The following is a 26,946-nucleotide window of genomic DNA, read 5'->3' as shown; positions in this document are numbered from 1 at the left end:
TAAATGAGTGAGTATAACTGTGTCCTAATGTAACTTTATTCATAAAAAACAGGCAATAAGGCCAAATTTGGCCTCTAGGCCTCAGTTTTCCAACACCTGGTCTAGACAGTCGGCACAATAAATCAAGTGTAACTACCAATAAGTCTAAAGCCCCGTTCTTTATCCCTTCCCCATTTCTTCCTCTTTAGAGGTTACCACTGTTCCGAAGCTAATGTATATCATTCCTGTTTGTATTTTTATACATTTATGTGTTACCACAAAAAAGTAGCTGCACTCAGACGTTCTAGTTTATTTAGAATGGGAGGAAATGCCCTCCTTTTTTGCAGGGTGATTCCAAGGAGCTATCATATACGTAAACTTTTTATACTTTAGCAGTAGATAGCAAGTATAAATATCAGCAAAGTGGTAATATAAGACAAGGAGGAAAATACAACACGGAGATTGAAAATATTTGCAAATCAATTATCTGATAAAGGAGTTGTATCCAGAACCTATGAATAACTTTTTAGACTCAGTAATAAAACAAACAACTCCGTTTTTTAAAAAGGGCAAAAAATTTTAAGGAACACTTTACCAAAGAAGATATATGTATAGCAGATAAGCACTTGAAAAACTGTTCAACATCATTAAACATTAGGAAAATGGAAATTGAATCCACAGTGATATACCACTATATACCTATTGCAATGTCTAAAATTAAAAAAATTAGCCAAACCAATGTTGATGAGGATGCGAAGGAGCTGGGACTCTCATATACTCCCGGTGGAAATATAAAATGGTATACTGCTTTGGACAATGGTTTGATAGTTTCATACACCTACCATACGATCCAGCCATTTTACTCCTAGACATTAATTCTAGAGAAATGAAGGTAAATGTCCACACAAAGATTTGTACATGAATGGTCATAATAGCTTTATTTGTAATAGCCCCAAACTATAAACAAATATCCACCAATAGATAAATGAATAAACAAATGGTATCTCCATTCGATAGAATATAATTCAGCAATATAAGGAATGAACTGTTGATATATTCAACAACCTGAGTCAATCTTAAAATAAATAGGCTGAGTGAAAGAAGACAGAAAAAAAGTATATACCGTATGATTTTGTTCATATAAATTTCTAGGAAATGTAAACTAATTTATAGTTACAGAAAGCAGGTCAGTGGTTGCCTGACGATAGTGGGGGACATAGTTTCTCTAGGGTATATACCTCTAAGAGTAATTATAGTGGGCCACAGGGAAACTTTGGGGGATGATGGATATGTTCTTTATATTGATTGTAGTGATGGTTTCATGTGAAAATTACTGATTTTACACTTTATACAGTTTGTGTATCAATTCTCAATAAATCTTTTTAAAGAAATGGATGTTACATTGGTCCAAACATTTCTTAATTTTTAACTAAAAATTGTTTATATTTATTATCTACTTTTTACAATTTGTTAGAACATTTAACTACAAGTATCTTTTTATTTCATCTTTTAGGATGTGGAGCCACCCAAAATTTCAAGCACAAAAACTATTTCTGTTAAGCAAGAGCCCAAAACATCATCCAGTCTTCCTTCTGGCAATAGTAATGGCAAAGCCCTCACAACTGAAAAAGTAAAGAAGGAAGTTGAAAAGAGACCAGCTGATAAAGTAAGAATTAATTTAATCTGCCTTTAAAAAGAGTAAATCAGTTATGCTTATAGGCAGGAACAATGTTTCTTTTTGTGCTCACTTCTTTTACATAATAGTAGGTAAAGTATATAATAATTACTAGTAAACATATTTTGATAATTATAGATGTTGATTTTTTGAAAAGTGAGTAAAATTTAGAAACATTATTTAACCATTTACTGAAGTCATTATCAATACATATTTGAACCCTAGGGGGATGTACTAATTTAAAGTATAAACTTTAATCCATAACTTAAATATTCTAGATGGAACAGTTGTTGAGAAGAAAAGACAGGAGAGAATAAAGATGCAAGTGACTAAACATGAAATTTGTTACAGTATGGTGTGTACCTTAACAGAGCGACAGATAATTTTTGGATTGCCTATTTTGAATGATTTTTGCACATAGTTAATTATTAAGATTTTAGCACTTAGTAAAAAATACATTAAAAAAATCTTTAGTAATTCTTGCCCTCAAGGTAGAGTATTTTAATCTCATATGTTTTCGTACTTTTTCTAAATATTGGCTATTCATAAACTATATAGTATTTTCTGTGCTTTCAAGTTTATATAAATGGGTATCATACTGTACATGTATATCTTTTGGCAAATTATCATCTCTCAGGAAATCTAGTTTTGAAATTCACCTGTGTTGATAACATGAAGATGCGAATATTGCTTTCAGCTACCATATAATACTTATTCAGTGAATAAATCAGTTTATCCATTCCCCTGCTGATGAGCAATTAGCTTATTTCTCCTTTTTTTCTATAACAATGGAGCTTCAGTGAGCTGCTTTAAAGGTAAATTTGTGCACATGGTGATAGTTTCTATAGGAGGTATATCTATAAATAGATGTAATAGGATAGATACATCTTCAATATTACTAGACATTGCCAAGTTACTATCCGAAGTGCATATACCAAATTTGTACTCTCGCCAATAAAGTATAAAAATTGCAAATTCTCCATGTCTTATCAGACTTTTTAATTGTTGCAAATCTGACAGGTATGTGTGTAACATTTATATCTTAAAGAGAGGAGCCAAAATTTGCTTTGAAGCAAATATAGCAGTGTCTGGATGACTGGGAGATGGTTTGTTATTTACTTCTTTTCAATATATTTCAAATATCAATAGTTTAAGATTTTATTTATTTGAGAGAGAGAGAGAGAGAGAAAACACAAGTGGGCAGAGATGAGAGGGAGAGGCAGACTCCCCACTGAGCAGGGATCCCCATGTCGGCTTGATCCCAGGACCCAGGATCATGACATGAGCCAAAGGCATACACTTAACCACCTGAGCCCCCCAGGTACCCCAAATATTGTAGTTTATAATTTAAAATATTTAAGATAAAAACTAGCCTTAAAAATAGCCTTTTTAGTGCTGTGGCTTCTCATTTCAAAGCATCTGATAGGAGAACAAAATATAGTTTTTATATAAGTAAGTGCATTGAACCAGAATTCTTTAATGGGTAAAAGAATACAAAGACAGATAGATATATGCTAAAGTGTTTTTTTTTCTACCTTGCTGGTTTCTTGTATTGATTATGAATTTATTATAAATCTTCTACAGATCTTTAGTGTTTAGAACTGTCCCTAACTATGTCAAAATATCTGTCAAGTGGACTTGGTCATTGCAAGTATCCATCTTATCCATCTCTCCGTGATTTAAGGTTTATTCTGACATGTTACTTTCTGATTGTCTGCTATTTTTATAGATGAAATCAGACATCACAGAAGGAGTTGATATTCCAAAGAAACCTAGATTGGAGAAACCAGAGACACGGTCCTCTCCCATTACCGTCCAAACTAGCAAGGATTTAGCTATGACTGATCTTTCCAGTTTTGAGGAGACTAGTGCTGATGATTTTGCCATGGAGATGGGATTGGCCTGTGTTGTTTGTAGGTAAGTTGTACCTTTCTGTGGAAAGATTCTTTTGTTTTTGTAAAGAGCAAACAAAAGGAAAAAAAAGTCAGACCAATTGTTTGATGTTTATATTTTGTTTTTATAATTTGGAGGTGGGTAGGAGATAAGTAGCTTATTCTCTATGAGATGCCCCTATAGCAATTTAACATCTTGAAAATTATCAAATATTTTGTCTTCCTCACTGTGGCATCTTTAATCTGTTATGTCATAGTAACATTTTCTGCATTCCTGGGTTCTAGAGGGAAAGCTATTATTGCTTTATTCTTTAGTAAAGAAGAATTTGTTCAGCAGATTAATTCTTTTCTTATTAAGAAGTCTGTGTTGCTTTTTTTCTTTGAATTGTTGATAGTACTTATAAAGTAGATTGTTATACACAATTTTCTAAGCACCCTTACATCTTTTCCTATAAATAATGGAGAAAAAAATGAATGGATTTTATAGGTTGTTCTGAGCATTGTTATAAAACATGGATACATAATTATAAAAACATGGATAATTTTGCTTATTAGAAGATGCATTGTAGAAATCAGAAAAACAATTTTAAACTGCTTGATGCAAGGGGCTATATTTTTAATTGTTAATGACTTGTACTGTCTAACACAAAAGATTACCATCTTTGTTGCTGTTTTCTTCATGAAAATGTTAGATTCTGGTGCATTGGGACTGAGTAAATAACCGTAAGCTTTTGTGAACCTTACAGAGAATGAGTTAATGTACTTCTGAATAGGATCATTTGTTACAGCTTCATTGTTTTCACATATATTTATTTCAGCCTTTATCTACCATGAAGTTTATAATTTTTAACTAAGAAATAAATGGTAAAGTAATAATGGAAAGAGAGCTAGTAACTTTAACCCTCCATTTGGAGACTTATGATAGTCTAAGGCTGTGGTGATTGCTTTTTGAATTTATATTTTCTTGATACACAGTTTGCTACATTCTATTCAGTTGATAATACATATACTTATTGAACAACCTTATCTGCACAGTAATATGCTAAACACTCTAGATAATTAGGTCCTATTTCTACCTTCATGCATAAGTCAATTTAAATATATAGGCAACTTACTTTAATGAACTTATGTATTAATGAAGAAGACAGAACAATGTGTAGGTAACAAATATAAAGGAATTTAATAGAAGTGTAGAGAAAATGTTATGAGACCGTTGCAGCACTAACCAAAGTCTACTCCCTTCTGGGAGAAAGAAAAAAATTATAATGAGAAATGGCTAGGAGAATATAGCCAAATTCAGTTACTAGGGCACCCTACATTCATTCATGCTTGAGCAGGCTACATGCTAGAGTTTGTTATTTTGCTGTTTGGTTGTCTGGGTGTTTCCCTCTTTTATATATCACGTTTACCAAAACAACCCTAAAATGGCTTTAAATTGTTGCATTCAAATAAGTGCAGTTTTTAATGGTATATTTCCTTAGGCAAATGACGGTAGCATCCGGCAATCAATTAGTAGAATGTCAGGAGTGCCATAATCTCTACCACCAAGATTGCCATAAGCCCCAGGTGACAGACAAGGAAGTGAATGACCCTCGTCTTGTGTGGTATTGTGCTCGATGTACCAGACAAATGAAAAGAATGGTAGGAATCATTTTTTTTCTCTATTTTAAACAGTCTCTGTCATTTTTTTGTTGATAGGTGCTTTTTAAAAGAAAATTTGAATATTTAAGGTACTGAAAAAATAAATTACATATACTGATTATTTAAATGTTTGTATGTATAGTGTACATGTATGATTTATGTATCTATGCCTAAAGACTAGACCATATTATATCCATTTTTCTCTGTTGAGCTTTTAGCTTATTCTGCTATAGATAAACAGGATTAGAGACCCATAAAATATGAATATTCTTTACTAGTATGTCACTGTATTTATAAACATTTAGAAATACCATAAAACACTGTGGGAAATGGTGAGATACAAAGCCCTAGTCTTTGGTGAGTCTGGTAAGGACATATTGAAAATGCTTATTCCTGAGTAGGCTTAAACCATCAATTCACAAACTATGTACAGAAGCATTATTTGCATATGCATGTCTGTCTTTCCATCTGTGTTTCTCATTTTTTTTTACTATGTTCAGTTAGCCACTGTATAGTACATAATTAGTTTTTGATGTAGTGTTCAGTGATTCATTAGTTAAGTATAACACCCAGTGCTCATTACAGCATGTGCCCTCCTCAATACCCATGACCCTGTTACCCCCTCCCCCTCCCTCCTCCCCTCTGAAACCCCCAGATTGTTTCTTGGGGTCCATAGTCTCTCATGGTTCATCTCTCTCTCTGATTTCTCCCCTTTTGGATTTCCCTCCATTCCCCTATTGTCCTCTGTGCTGTTTGTTTATGTTCCACATTTGAGTGAAACCATATGATAATTGTCTTTCTCTGCTTGACTTAACATAACCCCCTCCAGTTCCATCCATGTCGATGCAAATGGGTGGATATTCATCGTTTCTGATAGCTGAATAATATTCCATTGTGTATATGTACCACATCTTCTTTATCCATTCATCTGTTGAAGGGCATCTCGGCTCCTTCCACAGTTTGGCTATTGTGGACATTGCTGCTATGAACATTAGAGTGCACATGCCCCTTCTTTTCACCACGTCTGTATCTTTGGGGTAAATACCTAGTAGTGAGTGCAATTGCTGGGTCGTAGGGTAGCTCTATTCTTAACATCTCGAGGAACCTCCATACTGTTTTCCAGAGTGGCTGCACCAACTTGCATTTCCACCAACAGTGTAGGAGGGTTCCCCTTCCTCCACATCTTCTCCAACATTTGTTGTTTCCTGTTTTGTTAATTTTTGCCATTCTAACTGGTGTAAAGTGGTATCTCATTGTGGTTTTGATTTGTATTTCCCTGATGGCTAGTGATGTTGATCATTTTTTCATCCGTGATTCTCAATTCCTCAGTCTGTCCTTCTCATTGTCTTCAAGTGAACATTTATCTCATTTTCCCAGCGTACTTTCTCTTTTTACGGCTTGCTAATATAACTGCCTTTAACATCATACTGCAATGTGTTTTCACTTGTTGTATTGGATAGTTTTGTAACTTTTTCTCATTTAAAAAGCAGATAAATAAACTTCATCATTTTCCTTTAAAGAAATCAAGAAATTGTTATTTACTTTAGTGACTTATTCACTTCTTCTCTCCTTCCTCCCCTGCCTTAGATTAGGGTCTCTTGATAGAAGAGTTTTCACATCTGTTAACCAAATACATTTCTACCTAGACTTTTCTGGCCAAATACATTTTTTTAAAGGCAGAAGTACGTAGTTAAAAGTAAAAATTCAAGGTACCTATTTTACTTTTCAATCAGTTAAATTAGAAATAGGAAATGTTTTTATTACTATGAAAATTAGTAAAATTTCAATAGTGTGTATATTTTCAGTTTGTAACAGGGACTTTCTGTGACAAGGTATAATTTTTTCTGCTCAGTTTGATTTTTATTTAGTTTATTGTTTAAACCAGTCTTCCAGGACCTCAACCAAATGATTATGGGTGAGCAATATAGTACATTCCACAGCACTGACAGAAGTAGTCACTAAGAATTGATAATAATAAAAATAAGTAATTTGTGACTATAATCTGTCTTTCTTTAGTTTATCTTCAAAGATTTTTTAAATTGTTATTTTATTGTAAGTCTCAATAAAGTAAGCACTGTTCTCTTCAAAATATTTTCTCCTCCATTTTTTGTGACCGTTTATACCAAATCTATGTTTATGGTTCTAGTCCTTTTTCCAGAATGAACTTTGGCAGCTGACCAGATATCTTACAGTAACTCTAAGTTCAACATCTTTAAAATTAAAATTGTTTTCGGGCGCCTGGGTGGCTCAGTTGGTTAAGCCACTGCCTTCGGCTCAGGTCATGATCCTGGAGTCCCGGGATCGAATCCCGCATCGGGCTCCCTGCTCAGCGGGGAGTCTGCTTCTCCCTCTGACCCTCTTCCCTCTCGTGCTATCTCTCATTCTCTCTCTCAAATAAATAAAATCTTTAAAAAAAAATAATAAAAAAAAATTAAATTAAAATTGTTTTCTTCTCCCTTCAGTTTTTTCTCCCGGTTGCCTGAACTAGAAAACATTATCCTTGTTGCCTCTCTTAATTCTATATCCCTTTGTTTACCAAATTTGCTAGTTCTACCTCTTACACATTTCTCAGATCTGTTCATTTTGCCCTTACTACCCTGTTCCACTAATTGTTATTGCTTTAGCCCCTTAAGAATTCTCCTTGTTTCTGGGGCACCTAGGTGGTTCAGTAGGTTAAACATCCGACTCTTGACCTTGGCTCAGGTCTTAATTTCAGGGTTGTGAGTTTAAGCCCTGTGTTGGGCTCCAAAAAATGACAAAAAAAAAAAAAAAGAAGTCTCCTTGCTTCCTTTCAATGTGCCTTTCTCACTTCAATGAAAACATTTAGAATTATTCCTCTAAAATTTTTATCTGATTTTATCCACTTAAATATGCCCAGTGGCTCTCCATTACTTATATAATGAGGTTATACTCATTAGGGGAATATATGGATCTTCTCTCTTTGACCCAAGTCTGTCTTTGTATTCGTCTCTCCCATCACTTCACCATATACACCCATACACTCTGGCCATGCCAGACTAAGTGTATCATTTCTTGAATATGTGGTGAACTTTCTTGTTCCCATATGTCCTGCTTCTCGGCTTTTTTTTTCATCTGCGATATCTTTTATCTGCTTTACAAATTAAATGTGTAATTCATTTATCAGTAAGACCACGTCTCATCCATTGGCATAGCACCAGAGCAGAGCGCAGGACTGTGTAGAACACGTCCTACTTTCTGTTGTTCTCCGTTTAAGGTATGTAAAATGGAGGAAGTGTGGGTTAGTACCAGACAGACATTAGTACATACATTAGTTCAATCTGTGTGTCCAAGAGTCAAAGTACTGAATGGAGAGCCATGACTAATGTTAAAACATGAGTAGAATTCACCGAGAGTAGACTCAGAGGAATACCAAAAGGCAGGATCTGAAGTGAGCCTGAAGATCAGGATCCAAAAAACACAAAATTTAACGAGAGAAGGGAGTTTGGAAATAGTGCGGGTACTAAATTTAGTCATTCTAACTACAATTGTTTTCAATACAGTTCTGATATGTGCATTGGTTATTGCTCCAAGGTATCTCAGAGATACTATTAATGGCATTTTATATCCCCATTCTTCTCACACTGATTTTTCTAACTAGGGCAGGTTCGGCAGTACACATTAGTATAGGAAGACCTAGTTAAGAATGTGGTAGTGTGGCAGGCTCCAAGATCATTCTTCAGTTCTATAATGTTCTCTTTACCAGGTAATGGGTTTTGCCCCAGCACTAAGTCAGAGACTCCTATGACTTATTGCAGTGGTTTTCAATCTAAGGTGATAACATACCTACTCAGCAGTGTTTAGAAATACGTGCTATTTTTGATTGCTGTCATACTGGCAATTATTGTCTTGAGTGGGAGATTTCATACATTCTGCAATGTAGTCACCCAGTGAAAAATTATATACCTTTGTTGGGCAGAACCAAGGCAGTGATAATATCCAAATCCCAAAACTAGTATTACCAGCAAAGGACCAAGTGTTCTGGGTATTTTTTACTCAACTCATAATATGGCTTGGTGATGTAGAAGAAGCAGAAGATCCAAACATGATCTTCTAGGCAAAAGCCCTTTCTTGGCTTCATTGTAAGGAATCTTCATCTGCTGACGCCATGTAAGTTAAGCCAGTCTTCAGAGTCTAACCTCTGAAATAGTAGATGTGTGTTGAAGGAAGTGTAAGATTGAAAGCCATGGTTATGGAACCATGTATTTCTGATTTACTCTGAGGGCTATATTCTCATAACATGGTTTTGCAGTGGAGGATAAGATGGTCCTCCTTTCCTGTTGGTAAGAGATATTTTACCACAGGTAGTCTTCTAGCATCCTTAATAATATTCTTGATCTGAATGTTTCTTTGTAAGTGATGTTTGAAAGTAGGTATACTTTCATATGGAAAACATGTAATACAAAAAATGGGTTGAATTGAAACTTAAGGACCAAAATTATATAGTACCGCAAACCGTAGCACAAGAAGATTGCACAAGAAAGTCCAGACAAAAAGACTGCGTTGAAATTTCCAAAAATGGGAACAGATTATTAATAAATTTCCTGATAAAGTCCTGCATGGTCTTATTAGGATTGTCAAAGACAGTGGACTGGCTGGGAGCATCTTTCCCCATCCAGTATGTATAGGTTCTTCCAGATTGAGTTTTCATATGCTATATAAATGATGGTGTTGAATAAATAAAAACTATTACCGTCCACACTCAACATGTGCCAGACACTATACTAGACATTTATGTAATCATAATTCATCCTCATAACCCACCTTAGAAACAGGTGGTCTTATCCCCATTTTGCAGATGAAGAGAATGACGATTTTAGAGATTTACATATTTTACCTGTGGTAACATAGCTAAGGAAGTAGTTGAGCTGGGTTTTAATCCTATATCTGTTTGACTCCAAAAACTGTGCTTTCAAACACTGCACTATACTGTTTATGTAGTTATGCTTATTTACCTGGAAAACACTAATAATCTGAAAAATGATTAGAGTTCAGAAGAGAATACAAACTTATAAAATAAAGGAAAACACTCAATTATTGGTCAAAATAAAACTGAAAATGCTTATAAAGGAACAGTGGATACAGATTCCTCTTTAATAACATAGAAAATTGTATTTGTGGACTTTCTCAAAGAGTTTAGCATGCCTACTTCTGCAGTGTGGAAAACGTCAAAAGGATACATCATTTGTCACCAATAGTTTTTTATCCACATTTGGTGTTTGAAATCATATAATTGATCTGAACTACCTTTTAACTCACCCTCAGTTACTTAGGGATTTGTACCTGAACATCAGGAAGAAAACTCCTAAGTCTTTGACCAACCATAATAAATAAATGCACTCATTACAAGTAAAATTAACTGGTTGCAAATAATTTGTGATTTTCCTTTTTTAAAAGAAACAGTTTGGTTTGTCTTGTTAAAATGTATTTAATCAACCTAATCTGCATGATTTCTAAAGCTTAATATTATCTTTACTGTTTAGAAATGAATAAAATTTGTAAAACCATTCATAGGATGATAAAAATAATTTGTTCAAGAATCTATATTTTCAGTGTCACCACAATATTTTTTAAATGTTCAACTGTATTTCAGTTTGACGAGGAGTCCGTGACAGATTTTTATTGTCTTTTGTTGTGCATTCATTTAAGATTTTGTATCTAATTTAATCCACTGATTTTTACAGGCTCAAAAAACTCAGAAACCACCACAGAAACCAGCCCCCACAGTTGTTTCTGTAGCTCCAGCTGTCAAAGATCCATTGGTCAAGAAACCAGAAACTAAACTCAAACAAGAGACAGCTTTTCTAGCATTTAAGAGAACAGAGGTCAAGGTACAGTACATTCCATTTTTATCTAAGATAGGATTTTAATTTAGTTGACTCAAAAATACTTACTTGAAAAAAATATTGATGAGGAACTTTATTTACTAAATGGCCATACGTTGGGAAGAGACTGCATTACTCTTACCATTAGATAGAAAGGGAACATTTATGTAATTATTTAATATCTAACTCTGCTATTTCTCTTTTTGTCACAATTAGGGAAGATTATCTGTAAGCGTTCCAGGGTGATATTCTTTACCATTTCTATGTAGTCAGACACTTATCTCCAATCGGGAATTTTGTTTATATTCTAAATAACTCTACCCTCAGTAGCAGCAATTTTGCTTCTCACATAACTTGTGCTGATTGGCCTTGTAGCATTTTTTTCTCTCTGCTTATTGGCTATTGAAGAAGTTTTCTTCTTTTGTCTTATTTTTTTCCTTCATTATCATGAACTTTCATGGCCCTACTTCTTATACAAAAGGACCAGATTATCTAGTGAAAGTGTCACCTTTCTCATTCTTAGTTTTGCATCCTTGAAATCACACTACATTATTATTAATATCTGGCATTTTGATATCATGAATAAAACATTTTTCTAATCTAATTTTATAACAAAAACAATATTTTTACTGAGTTACACATTCCAGTTTTAAACAGAGTACTAAAGATGGTAAAAAAAATATTAGCCCCAAATTCTCAAAGATTGATCCCAGAAAATTCTAGATATTACCCTGTCCTAGTGACTATAAGTAGCAAAGTTCAAGAACCTTGCTGTGATGATAAAGAATATGAATGTAAAGGAGTGCCTGGGTGGTCCAGTTGGTTAAGCATCCAACTCTTGATTTCGGTTCAGGTCCTGATCTCAGGGTTGTGGGAATGAGTCCTGCACCGGGCTCTGTGCTCAGCGAGAAGTCTGATCTAGATTCTCGCTCTCCCCCGCCCTCCACCTCCCCTGCTCTCTCTCTCTTAGTCTCTCTCAAATAAATAAATCTAAAAAAAAAAAGATTGTGAATGTAAAGTACTCTGAGAAAGATGCTGGTAATTTTATTTGCAGATCATTTTAAACTTAATTTGCCAGGGAAGAGTTAATATCCAAAGGATATCCATATTTGCCGTATAAAAACTTAGCGAGTTGGAATAGAGGGAAGAATAATTTATTGAAAGTATTTAGAGTTGCTGTATTTTATACTTAAATCTCTTTTAAGTAGATTATTATACCAACTTGTTACTACTAAAGTTTAATTTTAAGAAATCCAACATGAAATCATTTTATGGAAACTAAGTTAAGGCCTTGGCTGTCATGTTTATTCTGATTTAGAAATTTTGATGTTTTTATGATGAAACTGAACACATTTTTACTATGGAAAAAATTGTTTCCTTTCACATATTAAAAAGCAAATAGCTTTCTAACTAGGATAATGGGCAAGAAAATATTAATAGTTAAAAATTGAGAAATAGCTGAGAAATTTATTATCTATACTGAAATACTAAGAAATCACTTAGTCTCCATTGTTTGTGTTATTTTACTTTTTCGTGTCCTAATAGTATTATAAGCCATCTGTCATTCTGTTGAAAAGCAATACCAGTAACAGCAAGCCATTAAACTAAAATGCTGTACACACAGAACTTGCTTTCTGTTTGTACTTCTTAAGTGTTGGTCTTTTTACTTCCTTCAGATGGGTTTTCTTTTGTAAAGTTTGTTGAAAGATCATTTAGCCATATGGCAGACAGTTTTATGTTTAATAGAAAATGAAAAAAATTAGATCTTTCATAACTGAAAATTAAAAGTTCACTACACTTCTGTCCTTTTTGCTTCATTTAACTTTTTCTCATTACCTGTGTGCATTCCTCTAGGAATTTATAACTTATGTGTGGTTTATCGTCTCTGAATAAACTTATGAGAGAGTTACTGGATGATGTTACTGTAAAAAAAAAAAATTCTAATTTTCAGAGTATGTGAACAAAAATCTGGACTTTTCCTCTTATGAAATAAATATCTCAGCACTCTATTCTGATTACTTTTCACATTGGTTAAAAATGTTTATGCAGGGGCGCCTGAGTGGCTCAGTTGGTTAAGTGGCTGACTCTTGATTTCAGCTCAGGTCATGATCTCAGGGTCCTGAGGTCAAGCCCTGCATTGGGCTCCGCACTCATCAAGGAGTCTGCTTGAGGTTTCTCCCTCTCCTTCTGCCCCTCCCCCTCTTTCTGTCTCTCTTCTCTCTCTCTCTCTCTCTAAAATAAATAAATAGGGGCGCCTGAGTGGTTCAGTTGGTTAAGTGTCTGCCTTCGGCTCAGGTACTGGGATCGAGCCCCACATCAGGCTCTCTGCTCAGCGGCGAGTCTGCTTCTTCCTCTTCCTTTCCCTCTGTGATCTCTCTCACTCTTGCTCTCTCAAATAAATAAATAAAATATTTTAAAAATAAATAAAATAAATTTTTTAAAATGTTTACATGCCAACAGTATTGAAGGCTACTTTCTGTTTTTACCAACTCTCCCAGAGTTCAGGTCTGAATACTGAACTGCATGTATTTTAGACATGGTAATTACCGTACTTTTAAGTAAAATACTATTTGTAAGATTTAATCTTTTACCTCTATGTAAATTAAACACTTTTGTGAATCTTAAGAATATAAAGGTAGAAAGAGTGCTGGTGAGAAGTTCAATTTATAATTAATTTGAACAAAACATAATTTTGCCTAATGTGAAGGTGAAAAAAATTTGTTCTCATGTGAATAAAAGCAATATTTATTTGTATAATGACATTGGTATCACTGTTGCTTTTGACTGGCCGAGGAAGTTAATTAGAAAAACTAAGGTGTTATATCTTTAAGAAATTCATCTGGGAGTGAGTTAGGCCTACTTAAAATGTCACTGTGCAGCTTATGAGGCAATTGATAAAATCCTTTATACAGAAGCAGGGATCTCTTGTGTGATAGTTTAATAGAAACCTTAAACAAATTGTGAAAATAAAGTTATGAAACCTTTTTTTTAAAATATTTTATTTATTTATTAGAGAGAGAGAGAGAGACAGAGTGAGCACAAGGAGGGGGAGTGGCAGGCAGAGGCAGAGGGAAAAGCAGGCTCCCCACAGAGAAGGGGGAGCCTGATGTGGGACTTGATCCCAGCACTCCGGGATCATGACCTGAGCCGAAGGCAGTTGCTTAACCAACTGAGCCACCCAGGTGCCCGAAACCTTTTTAATATATCACCAGAGCTGTACAATTCCAAATAGTTAACATTGCACATCTGTATATACTTTGCACTGCAGGAGCTATTTGCTCAAAATTTTTTTAAAAAATGGATTGAGAATCTGACACATTCATTCACTCAATAAATAATTATCACATGAGTCTGTTTATCTCAGACATCTTCTAAATGTCCTGGGTACAAGTATTTTTGTCCATTAAGAGTGGATTCTATCTTTGAAATGATCCACAAGCCATTTGGAGCAAGGTGTAAAGAATTAGGTGCTTTACTGAACTAGATAATACCTTTTTGGTTGAATAACAAGTTAAAGTGTTAAATCTGATTTTCTGAGAGAGCTTGTAACTGAATCTGAAAGCAATTCCCAAAAAGGAATTTCATACATTTCTTTTTTGGAATCATTAGAACAAGAATATGACATCCCAGAATTTCTGCTTTGGAAGTGATAGCATCCATTAGCTATGGATAAGTGTTATTGTTTGTGTTTTTTCAGATCAGTTTCATAAGAACTTAATTTTGGTGGTGTGATTTAAATTTTCCAAGTCATGGGCGCCTGGGTGGCTCAGTTGGTTAAGCGACTGCCTTCGGCTCAGGTCATGATCCTGGAGTCCCGGGATCGAGTCCCGCATCGGGCTCCCTGCTCAGCAGGGAGTCTGCTTCTCCCTCTGACCCTCCCCCATCTCATGTACTCTCTCTCTCTCTCTCATTCTCATGCTCTCAAAATAAATAATAAATCTTTAAAAAAAAAAAATAAAAAAAAATAAATTTTCCAAGTCATTACTTTTGTATAAAAAGTCCAATTCAACTTGTTATATATTTAAGATATTATATTGTTAATTACATTTGGCTCTGAAGCAATATTTATCTTGTTTTTTTTTAGACCTCCACGGCTATTTCAGGAAATTCTTCTAGTACCAGTGTTTCCTCTTCAGTAACTAGTGGCCTAACTGGATGGGCAGCTTTTGCAGCTAAAACTTCCTCTGCTGGTCCATCAACAACAAAATTGAGTTCAACAACCCAAAACAACAGTGGGAAACCTGCTACCTCATCAACTAACCAGAAGCCTGTGGGTTTAACTGGTCTGGCGACATCATCTAAAGGTGGAATAGGTTCCAAAATAGGTTCCAGTAACAGCACTGTACCCACTGTACCATTGAAACCACCTCCACCTCTAACTTTGGGCAAAACGGGCCTTAGTCGCTCCGTTAGTTGTGACAATGTTAGCAAAGTGGGTCTTCCTAGTCCAAGTAGTCTAGTTCCAGGAAACACCAGCCAGCTCAGTGGGAATGGAAATAGTGGAACATCAGGGCCTAGTGGAAGTACCACTAGCAAAACCACTTCAGAATCAAGCAGCTCTCCATCAGCATCCCTTAAAGGTCCAACTTCACAAGAATCACAGCTCAATGCCATGAAGCGATTACAGATGGTCAAGAAGAAAGCTGCCCAGAAGAAACTCAAGAAGTAATGTGGCCAAGTAGCTTTTTGTATCACATTACCCTAAAATTTTATTATTAGGACATAAACTGTAATATACTATAATTTAATAAAAATCTTCACAATGAAATTTCTATTATTTCTTACCTTAAAATGCTAAATGTTTTAAGCAAAATTTGAAAATCTTTTTTTTTTAAAAAGCTTATTTATTTATTTGACAGAGAGAGACACAGCAAGGGAGGGAACACAAGCAGGGGGAGTGGGAGAGGGAGAAGCAGGCTTCCCGCTGAGCAGGGAGTCCAACGCACGGCTCGATCCCAGGACCCTGAGATCATGACCTGAGCCGAAGGCAGATGCTTAATGGCTGAGCCACCAGGTGCCCCAAAATATGGATATCTTTTAAGATTTTAATCTTGTAAGTCTGTATAACATTTTTATTTTAACAGTTTCCGTAGTGTTTGAAAATGATTAAAATTATTAATTCTTGATGAGAACTTCTGGAATCCCAAGAGACTGGTAGCATACATGAATTTTTAAAAAAAGAAATAGTTTATCTTCTAGTAAACCCCCAAGAATTAATCCTACTGAATAAGGTGCCTTACAAGGTGGCAGGAATGACCCAATATAAAGTTTTCTGCTTTCTCCCCAATATTCCGGATATTCCGTGTTAGTCCCCGGCCTCATTTCGATTGATTCTCCCTCTCCCCCCAAATATTTCATCTCCCCATTTTCAAAATGAATTTTATATAATTGATTTCTCATACTTCTGTATTATATCTACCTTTTTTAAAATCACTTCATATCAGTTATTTAGGGATCTATCTCTTCCAATAGATTATGAACTCCCATAATAACAGTACTTTTCTCCTATTGCCTGCTTTTCCTCACATTGCTAGTCTAACAATTCACATAGAATGTACCTAATAAATGTTGAATTTTGATTTATCCTGGTTTTCCACATTCCTGAGAATTCATGAGCAAAATATCCATTCCAAGAATTTTTGTGGATGGATTAATTTTTGAGTTGTTTACATACTGATAGCTTCTTCCTATACCATGGGAAAAAAAAGGGGCGGGGGCTGCTTTATTTTTACTGCCCAAAAGTGTTAATAGTTTTAATTTTAGTTAACTTTGTATAAAAGAAACTCCTATATCATGATTAAATCTTGAAATTGTTTTCAAGTATGTGTGTGTACATTATTAAAACACAAAATGTGAGGGGTCTGAGTCGTAGCCTCATTTGTAAATTAACAAATTAGCCTACCATTGTTTTACATATAGTTTTTGACAGAAGATTTGAGGCTTTCTGGACCAGATTAACAATTTAGAACTCACAAGCAAAACGCAACAGCCATTTTGTACTTCACAGATATCTCATTTCATCCAGAAACTAGAAGTCCAAAAAATTCCTACCTTCATTAGACTATGAGCAGCAAACTTACTCCTTCAGGTTTGATGTGTGCTACTGAATCTTTATAAACCTCTAATCTCAAACCCTTTAATCCCTAAATTTTCTAACATCTTCTAAAATATATTGGTAAAAGATTTCTGTGAAGATAAAGCTTTTTAAATAAACTTGCTCTTTCTAAGGAAAAATATTTTAAACTACTCTTAAACAATGACACTAAATTATTCATAGTAAAATAGAATTCAGGATTGAGATAATCCCATTACTTGCATGTGGGGTAAACATCTATTTACATGATTAAAATCTGCCTACAGATGTTCCTGTTTTGAGAAACAAAGATTTCTGTTGATTAAACATCATTTGGCATGAACCTCAAATCCCCTTTAGGGTCAAAAGACCAAAAACAACCCATAAATCATCATTTGTTTATAGTTACAGGGCCAGTTTGGAGTAAACTGGAGAAAATGATCTGATACAAACTCAGCTCAAGAACTAACAGTTCATGTGACCTCAGCACCTACAAGAAATTAAAGCAGTAATGCACAGTTTGCACATTGCCACTTGAAGTGGAAAATTTTATCCCATCATAGTCAGAACATACGTGCTGAGTTGAGAAGAGAAGCAACTTAATTTCTATGGTACTTCAGAGAAGTTAGAAGATGTTTTAGGAATCTACATATGAAAGTATGCATCCATCTAGTAACGTATATAATTCAGTTTGGTATTTTATACAGGTACTTTTGTATTAGAGTTTATCTTCAGGTAGATCTTAGACCTTGATTTTTCCATACTTACGTGAACTACAAAGCTTTTTAACTGAACTTGTGATGAAAGTAGTATTAATAGTATTTATCATTTGTTATGCATAGGTTTTTTTCCCCCCCACTAGAATTTAAGTTGTATGAGGGCAGGGAATTGTTTGATTTGCACACCATTGTATTCCCACTGCAGCTCTCAATATTATGCCAATGAATGGATAAGTAGGTGAGCCAAGGTAGGCTTTTAGGATTGTAAGCTCAAATCCTACTTTAGTAGAAATTTGGCCAATATCACCTTTTGCATATTGTGCTTTCTGCTGGATTTTAGTGATTAAAAAACAAAACAAAACAAAAAACCCAACACTAAACACTGGATTAAAGTCAGAAGACCTGCTTTTGAATCCCAGTCTCTCCATGTATGAGCTGTGTGATCTTTGGTTTCCTCCTCTATAAAACATAGATGATAATTAATGAGATAAAAATGGAAGGCATCTGGGCGCCTGGGTGGCTCAGTTGGTTAAGCGACTGCCTTCGGCTCAGGTCATGATCCCGGAGTCCCGGGATCGAGTCCCACATCGGGCTCCCGGCTCAGCGGGGAGCTTGTTTCTCCCTCTGACCTTCTCCCCTCTCATGCTGTTTCTCTCTCTCTCTCTCTCTCTCTCAAATAAATAAATAAAATCTTTAAAAAAAAAAAATAAATAAATAAAAAATGGAAGGCATCTGATATTCTAAGGTTAAGTTTCCGATTCTGATGCTTAACAAGGATGTGGTAGTACCGTTTATTAGTAACTGAGATTATAAATTATATTGTGATGATCATAGGTTATATAGAAAATGTATCATTTTATAAAAACTATATTTATAAAAATTATATAAGCAATTAGAAAAAGCCATAAATACATTTATATACCGTAGTATTGTTTTCTTTTAAAGCAAGATAAGCTTTACTAAGAATACACCCCCTAGATTTTGAACAAGAACATCTCATTCCAGTATATGCTGAAGTGTGACTTGTTTTCCTAAAAAACTGAAGCAAATCTTGCCTGTATTGAGAGCATAATATGGGGAAAGCAGTAGCTGGCCTACAGAGACCCAACTGGAATTCTAGTAGTCCTGGAGTGAAGATGCATTATATTGGAAGATTTTGTAGATCACAGATAATTTAATGACTGAGTTTTCATATATATATATTATTTACTGTGTATAGGAAGAGGGTGGTAACAGAAAAAGTTAGACTTTTAAAATAGTAACATTCTATAAATTGGAGTATTTCCCCAGAGAATGTAAAGCCTAGTGTCCTTCCAGTCAATGAAATTTAATTACTTCTTCGTCAACTGTAATGTAAATTTATATGTCTAATTCGGCTTGAATGTTGTGAGGGCTGGACGTATTCAGTATTAGAATACGTTGAGTACCTTAAGAAGCCAGTTATGACAAATTGGATTTCAATAAAGTAGTTTTCTCGCCATCTTAGAATATAAATATTTCATCTCTATTCACATGGCTCTGAGAGGGTTTTGCAATAGACAAAAATCTAAGAAGCTTATGGGAAAAGTGAAGAGTTTTCAATTTCATGTTTCAGTAATAAAAACACTAATATTTGTAAATCATCTGAACTATTGATCACAAATAGTGACAGGCACTTAACAGCCATCTCTAAAAGTCCAAATTTTATTTTAGGCAAAATATGGACTATATCAGCACTTAGAGTATTTCATGCAATGCTGCATTTATATGATTAACAATGTACATTATATCTCTTCTGCACAGCTCAATCTTCATAGAATTATTTTATACTAATGAATAGTAAAAGAAGGTATTTTTCTAAAATACAAAGAATGTTCAGATAGTAGCTTTGTGACTTTTTCACATGATTTAAGTACCATGGTAATTTTGTATTACCGAATTTTTTATAATTTTCAAACAGTATTATGTATAATATTAGGTTAGAGCATCTGTGTTTAAAAATAAATACTAAATAAAATGTGTACATATACTTGTTTATTTGTTTTACAAAGAAAAACAGCCACAAAAATTTCTCCTTCATTCTTGGCAAAAATACTCATTTCAGAGAATTCTATACTGTACAATAACATTTAAATTTTAAAATATAAAGAAATAATTTTTTCTTAATGCCTTAATTATAATGGTGTCACCAATAGTTTTATCTTTTTAAACTTCTTAAAGACTTACAAACATCCTAATTATCTTTGATTTTATTTCCCTTGGGCCCAACAAAATGTCTGACCTCCAAATTATATTTACTCGATTTTAAACAACATACTAAGAAAATGAAGGTATTGCATAATGTTTAAAAAAAAATAAAGCCTAAGTGGCATATGAAATGTAGGTGTATTTTTAAAATAGCAACAACATAGTTTTATAGTAATACATGGTCATCACAATAGTGAGGGACTGCAGCAAGTGGCTTCATTACAATACTTGCTTGCTCAGCCGCCAACTGCAGCTATGACTTTACTGGTGTGGTTTCTAAAAAGGTCAGACAGGAAGCATCAATCCGAGGACCACACAAGTAGACAAAGCTTCTCATATACATCTAGTCACTCATTTCAGCCAGAAAAGTAGGTATGTACTACTTATACAATTTTTCATTTTGAGGGGAGCATTAAGGTCACGGCTAATTTAAATATACATAATATATACTGTCATATATGTAACAGTATTATATACACATATACAGTAATATACAGTATATAATACACAGTATATTACAGTAATATATAATTACAGTAATACATACTAAATATAAAATAAATTATATTTAATTTCTCCACTAGTGTTTGTTGGGCATATTCATAATTACCACAAGTAGCAAGTTTAGATTTCCTTTTGTTTTACCAAACTAAGCAAACTGGAATTTCATCATTGGGCACAAAGCACTCTTTAAAAGACATAAAAAAATCCCTGTATATCCAAAAAAGAGAATCCTCTTTTGGTATCCAAACTCAAAATGAGAAAATGTTATGCAAAAACTTACCATTAGAACCTTATAAAATCATCTTTAGATTAAGTATTTCAGGAACAACATTATAAAATGCAAATTTTTTGTCATGTAGATGTCTTATGAATTTCTAGGGTTGTACATGTCCTGTACATACATTAAACAGCCATCTGAAAAGCACTCTTCATTTTGTTATTTGTATCCCTCAGTAATATATGTAACAATACACATTATAGAGATGAAATCTCTCAAAGTAACAATCAAATCTTACAATCTCATGTCATAGTAGCAGGTTCTATGTGAGCAATGTAAGTCCACCTTATTTTGGTTTGTAAAGGAAACCACTGAGTCAAATTTAATCTTTTTACTGTTCTAAAGAAGCATCTACAGGTTAATAAAATGTCTTGGCAAAATATGCCTGACATCTTTTAGGGGACAGTTTTGAGCTATTCCCAAATTAAAGTTCAGTGTCCCAGGACATTGTGTTTCAGCAAATGTTATCCTTAATGCCTGCCTTGTCTAAGTACAAATCAGCAACTAAAAATATTTACATCTTGGCTCAGTACATGGAACACACATTCCCCGTTCATTATCCAAATGATTGAGTGATCCAAAAATATTTCCTCATTCAAGTATCATTAGTGATCATGCAGGATCATTTTTAAGCAATTATACTTTAAAAGATGTTTAAACCAAACAAAAAAATAAAAATAATAAACCTAGATATTTCATTTTCTCTAGACTAACATCATCAAGTCCTTGAAGCCCTTGAATTTGAAAAACTTCTCAATACTTAAATACAGACCTGAGAGAAAAATGGTCCTTATTAATGTCCATTGTTTGTATCACTAGGTGCTTTGCTGATAGCAAAGGTATACTTTCCTGGAGGGTTAGTACAGCATAGTGGTTAAGAGTATGCACCCCAGAACCATACCTAAGTTTGAGTCCAGCCCAATCACTTACTGGCAGTGTGACTTGGGATAAATTACTTCACGTCTCTGGGCCACAGTTTTGTCATAATGTTGTGAGTATCAAATAAGTTACCACATATAAAGCACTTAGAACAATTTCTGGCATGTAGTATGCATTCAGTAAATGTTAGATATTATGTTATTCAGGGTTTTTTTTCATTCAAAACTTATATTAAAGAGATGTTCCACATCAAAGACTTCTAGCTGGCTGTTAATTCCTATTCTTATGTGTATTTAGTATACTCCCTGGTTTATGCATATATCTATATAATCTATATGATATACATATGTATGTATAAACCATATAATGAATATGATTATGTGTATGTGAATATATATGGGCACACATATGAAAAAGAGAGAATAAGAGAAACAAAAAAACATATTTGAGGGAAAATACGTAATAAAGTAAATGGAAAAAATCTTATCCTTAGGTCCAACTTTTCATGTTGGTAAAGAACACATTTACCCTTTCAAAGATCTCCACTTTTAAGTAGTTGATCGTTGGAGCTTGAGCGGTCTGTTTTTTGAGCTTGAGCTATTCGTTTTGCTGTTTCTGTTTGTTAAGTGTTTCCCTCAACATGTATTCTTCAAAATACATTTTGGGAAATAATCTTGTTAGGAAGCACAGTCTTCCTTAAAACTTGATACAGAATCAGTTCCATATAGTTTGGAGGTTTCTTGACTTCTAGACCAACATTTTGTAATGTAAGTTTTATGAGGTAGTCAATCAGTAACTTGCCAGAAAACAAAAGTCAGGGGCTTCTTTCCTTAAGCATAAGTCATCTTGCCAAGGTAGTTAGCTGGCACATATCCTTTCTGCCCCTGAGCTTCAGCTAACCACCACTCTTTATTGCCACTTAGGTCACAAAATCGGAGTATGTGGACTCTTTGGTATTCCTGAAGGCTGAGTTCATGGTCACTTCGTGCTTGAAAGGCATGAACTGCATAGAAAATCTAGACAAAGAAGCAAATGACATTATTGGAAGCAGAACTTAAATATTTAGACAAACATAATTAAGATATCCAAGCTTTTAGAAAGAATGCTGTTATCATTTTTTCAAAGTCACATTCCCCAGTTCTTTCTGTTGGATTTATTTTGCTAAAACATGACCCATATGAGAATACAGTTCAATAGGCATTCTTATTGTTCTGTGGGGAGGAGTCTAAACTGCCCATGCTTGAAGGCAATCTGGCAGTTTCTATTAAAAGATTATTTTTTATTTATGTTTTTTCCATAAGCTCCACACCGAATGTGGTGCCTGAACTCAAGACCCTGAGATCAAGAATTGCGTGCTCTACTGACTGAGCCAGCCAGGCGCCCTAAAAGACTTGAAAATTTTAATTTTTTATTTGTTTGTTTTTATTCAATAATAGGTCTTTAAGAATCTCTCCTTCAGGGGCTCCTGGGTGGCTCAGTCGTTAAGCGTCTGCCTTCGGCTCAGGTCATGATCCCAGGACCCTGGGATGGAGACCCACATCAGGCTCCCTGCTCAGCAGGGAGCCTGCTTCTCCCACTTCCCCCTGTTCTGCTCTCTCTCACTACCTCTCTATCAAATAAATAAAATCTTTAAAAAAGTCTCTCTTACAGAAATAGAAACATTCGCAGAATTTTACTTATTAATATTACCACACTATCCATTCACAAGGTGAAAAATGAGAGGGAAAAAGAATAACACTAAGTGTTCAGTAAGAGGAGAATAGTTAAATCTATTCTAGACCTTTATAGTAAGGAAATTTGTAGTCATTAAAAATGCTGTTTTTTGAGACTAATAGCATGGGCAAAAGCTTATGATGAAAGGGTAAGCCAAAAAAAAAAAAAAGATATCAAATCAGATGTACAATATAAGTCTAATAGTGTTAGTTTCTTTGAATGGTAGAATTAGAGATGATTTTCATTTTTACTTCTTATTTTTTAAACCTTTATAATGACAATACATTAAACTTATAATTTTTAAATTATTTTAAGTGGCCTAGAAGAAATTAATAAAACATGATTCAGTCAAAAGATTTTTTCTCTAACTTCAAAAGAATACTTCAGAATATTAGATGTGTAAGAAGCCCCTAAGTGTTTAGTCCCTCTTCCACTAAAATCGTTAAGACTGATAACAGAAATGTTTAGTTACAAAATTAAGCAATTGACTAACATTTTATTCATTTATTCATTTAATCAAAATTTATTAAGTACCTATCAAGTGCCAGATATTATATTTTCAAAGAACTTACAACCCAGCTAGGGAGAAAATGTGTCCCCAAAAGGTGTATACACACACACACACACACACACACACACACACACACACACACCAAAAAACACCCTACACACATAAGTGATATATGTGAGCTGGTTTTTGAAAGAGGTAACCTTGTGTAGGTGACAAAGTTGATAAAGGGGGTGGATATGTCATAGTCCAATGTACACAGAATGCAAACAGTATATGGGAAAGGCAAGCAGATTAACTTTCTCAAAATTGAGAGTCAATGTTAAAAGGAAATGATAAGAAATAAGATGGCTTCATTGAGCAAGAAAAGAAACTGGGGAATGTGGGGAGGGCACTATATAGTTAGTTTAAGTTGTTCTGTAGATGTTGAACTGTTATTTAACTTTAGATGAAATTTTGATATCACTGATTTTATATCATCTCAACAACTCTGGCATGAGCCCCACCTCAAAGAGGAGCATTTATGAGGTGCCCGGTTGACTTAGTCAATAGAACATGTGACTCTTGATCTCAGGGTTATGAGTTCAAGCCCCAGGTTAAGTGTAAAGCTTACCTGAAAAAAAAAGAGAAACATTTAAACTACTCTCCACTGACCACATGGTGGTACACAGTAGAAATTCAGATATATGTTAATTTGACTTAAAAGTTAGGCTGAAAGTCTTGGATATCACACAAGAACATACAAGAGATAACCTTGCATCATACAAGATACACACAAGACAGATTGTTGGGCATGGATTATTTTGTAATTTAAAAATTTAAGAGGAGGAGTGCCTGAGTGGCTCAGTCGGTTAAGCATCTGCCTTTGGCTCAAGTTATGATCTCAAGGTCCTGGGATCGAGCCCTGCATTGGGCTCTCTGCTTGACAGGAGTCGGCTTGAGGATTGTCTCTCTCTCCCTCTGCCCCTACCCCCCACTCATGTGTGCTCTTTCTCTCAAATAAATAAAATCTTTAAAATTTTTTTAAAAATAGGAAGAAAACAGAAAAGAAGGTGCTATAAATTCTTGAGCAATGGGGTGGGAGCATCTTTTCTACGCTCATGACAGTTTACATGTCCAATGTGCTTTATCCTCAACAACCCTGTGAGTTGTGACTTGGAAAAGTAACATGCTTTAGTCATATAGTTCATGCTGCTAGGACTATATCTTCTAACTCCAAATCCTGTGCTTGGTCCATTTCTCATACTACTTTAGGAAGCAAACTCTTGTTCTAGAAAGGATGTGCAGAGTATATTCTTGTGGAAAGGGACTGAGGTCTCTAATATGGTGCTGCTGATCTTTTTGTTGTTGATTAGAAAATGAAGACATTGATTAGACTCACAAGAGCAGAATGGAGGATTTGGTGGGCAAAAGCTTTCAGGAATACAATGCACCATAATACAGTTTCTGATTATCTGTAAGAGCCCATGTTAGCAGTTACTGGCCAACTTTTATAATTTTAATACACAACATATATGCATTGCCAACACAGCTATAGATTGTTTATTCTGTTGAATTATATATGATTCCTAAATATTTGTGGTGGTTTTTCACTTTGGCACATATTCTCTCAAAGGGAAATAAAATCTTCCACTTAAATCTATTTGGTATGAGGAGTGCTGGGGTGGCTCGGTTGGTTAAGAGAAATCTGACCCTTGATTTCGGCTCAGGTCATGACCTCAGCGTCATGGGATTGAGCTCCGTAGCTGGTTCCATGCTAAGCAGGGAATCTGCTGGAGGTTCTCTCTCTCCCTCTCCCTGCCCCTCCTCCAACTCATGCTCACTCTCCCCCGCCTCCCCGCCCCGGACAAATAAGTAAGTTAGTCTTTAAAAAATCTACTTGGTATGAAATTACAGCAGAGCATATATTTTAAACACTAAATATAAATTCTCATGAAATTGCAAATTTAAAGGAGAAAATTATATACTTTAAATACTTAAAGTGATCATGGTCCAAAATTAATGTAGGATGAGCATATTTCAGTTTTATATGTTTATGCCTCCCATTTAACATAAGATAGATACTCAAAATGGAACTAAGTCCACTTTTAAAGAGACAGCAGTTGATAACATTAGACCACAAGTTGGAAGTTTTCAGCCTGTTATACATAAAAGCTGAAGAATTTCTCATTTTTTGGAATATTTTAATTGTTCTAGGCGGTATCTTTCTGACTTTCAATGTTAATGTTTTGGTCCAGATACATTAATTAAATGTTATCAATTTAAGCCATAAACATCTGATCCTTCTCCCTTTTTCCTCAGCATTTATTAAAATATATTTTATTCATTGCTTCTTTGCACTCTGTAAAGCTCCGGCTCGTTTTATGTACAACAGTCCATGAATACAACCCAGTTCTCTATGGCATTAACTTTTTTTAAATAACGTTCTGTATTGTATTATTGACTCCTACTCAATTTATTACCCACTGTTTATAACCACCAGATCTCTCCCTGTAGTAACACTGGCAGTTCAGTATTCCCTTATTCTATATTTGTGCACTTAATTATTCCTCCCTTAGTGAGCCACACTAGCTGTCTTCACTGAATCTCATTTTATCGATTCCATCCCAGTTCTTCAATTAACAACAACAAAAATAATAATATATTTTAATCTTCCCTTCCAAAACTAAAAATTTAGCTACAAAACCTGTATTTACCATATTATATCATATGTAGTTTAGAAAGCCAAGATAGTTATATTGCATGAAAAATGCTCTTTCTTCTCTTCCTCCAGGAGCAAGCTTTCACGTGATTCAGTGATCAATTATGTATTGTTACAAGTAGTTTTTATAAAGAAATGATTTTAAATAAAGGTAAGAAGAAATCAGCCAACTGCCATTAATATCTTGCATTTCTTCCCTTTTTTCCTTCCTCCCTCCCTCCCTCCCTCCCTCCCTTCCTCCCTCTCTTCCTCCCTCCCTCCCTCCCTTCCTCCCTCTCTTCCTCCCTCTCTTCCTCCCTCCCTCCCTCCCTCCCTC

At 34.6% G+C, this 26,946-nt stretch overlaps 2 protein-coding genes across 6 annotated transcripts in view; one reads left to right on the top strand and one right to left on the bottom strand.

Moving 5' to 3' along the window:
• Positions 1 to 16,850, top strand: part of INTS12 (integrator complex subunit 12) — a 28,222-nt gene extending 11,372 nt beyond the window's left edge. For all 4 annotated transcript variants that reach the window (XM_025873664.2, XM_025873665.2, XM_025873667.2 and 1 more), the window contains 5 exons: positions 1,493 to 1,645; positions 3,384 to 3,571; positions 5,028 to 5,187; positions 10,890 to 11,036; positions 15,115 to 16,850. In XM_025873664.2, coding sequence (XP_025729449.1) covers positions 1,493 to 1,645; positions 3,384 to 3,571; positions 5,028 to 5,187; positions 10,890 to 11,036; positions 15,115 to 15,699 — 1,233 coding nt within the window. In that variant the 3' untranslated portion in view covers positions 15,700 to 16,850. The remainder of the gene's footprint in view (positions 1 to 1,492; positions 1,646 to 3,383; positions 3,572 to 5,027; positions 5,188 to 10,889; positions 11,037 to 15,114) is intronic.
• Positions 16,851 to 19,830: 2,980 nt separating this feature from the next.
• ARHGEF38 (Rho guanine nucleotide exchange factor 38) overlaps positions 19,831 to 26,946 on the bottom strand; it is a 121,723-nt gene continuing 114,607 nt past the window's right edge. Inside the window, exon 14 of one of the 2 annotated variants that reach the window (XM_025873731.2) lies at positions 19,831 to 22,724. In XM_025873731.2, the coding sequence (XP_025729516.1) occupies positions 22,539 to 22,724 (186 nt within the window). In that variant the 3' untranslated portion in view covers positions 19,831 to 22,538. Of the gene's footprint in view, positions 22,725 to 24,446; positions 24,543 to 26,946 lie in introns of those variants that run through there. The other variant, XM_073891203.1, reaches the window with a different exon arrangement.

The sequence above is a fragment of the Callorhinus ursinus genome, unplaced genomic scaffold, assembly GCF_003265705.2.
Source record: "Callorhinus ursinus isolate GAN/ISIS: 27379988/994484 unplaced genomic scaffold, GSC_fseal_2.0 scaffold4, whole genome shotgun sequence".
Taxonomy (NCBI): Eukaryota; Metazoa; Chordata; class Mammalia; order Carnivora; family Otariidae; genus Callorhinus; species Callorhinus ursinus.
This window is presented reverse-complemented; position numbering and strand designations above follow the sequence as displayed.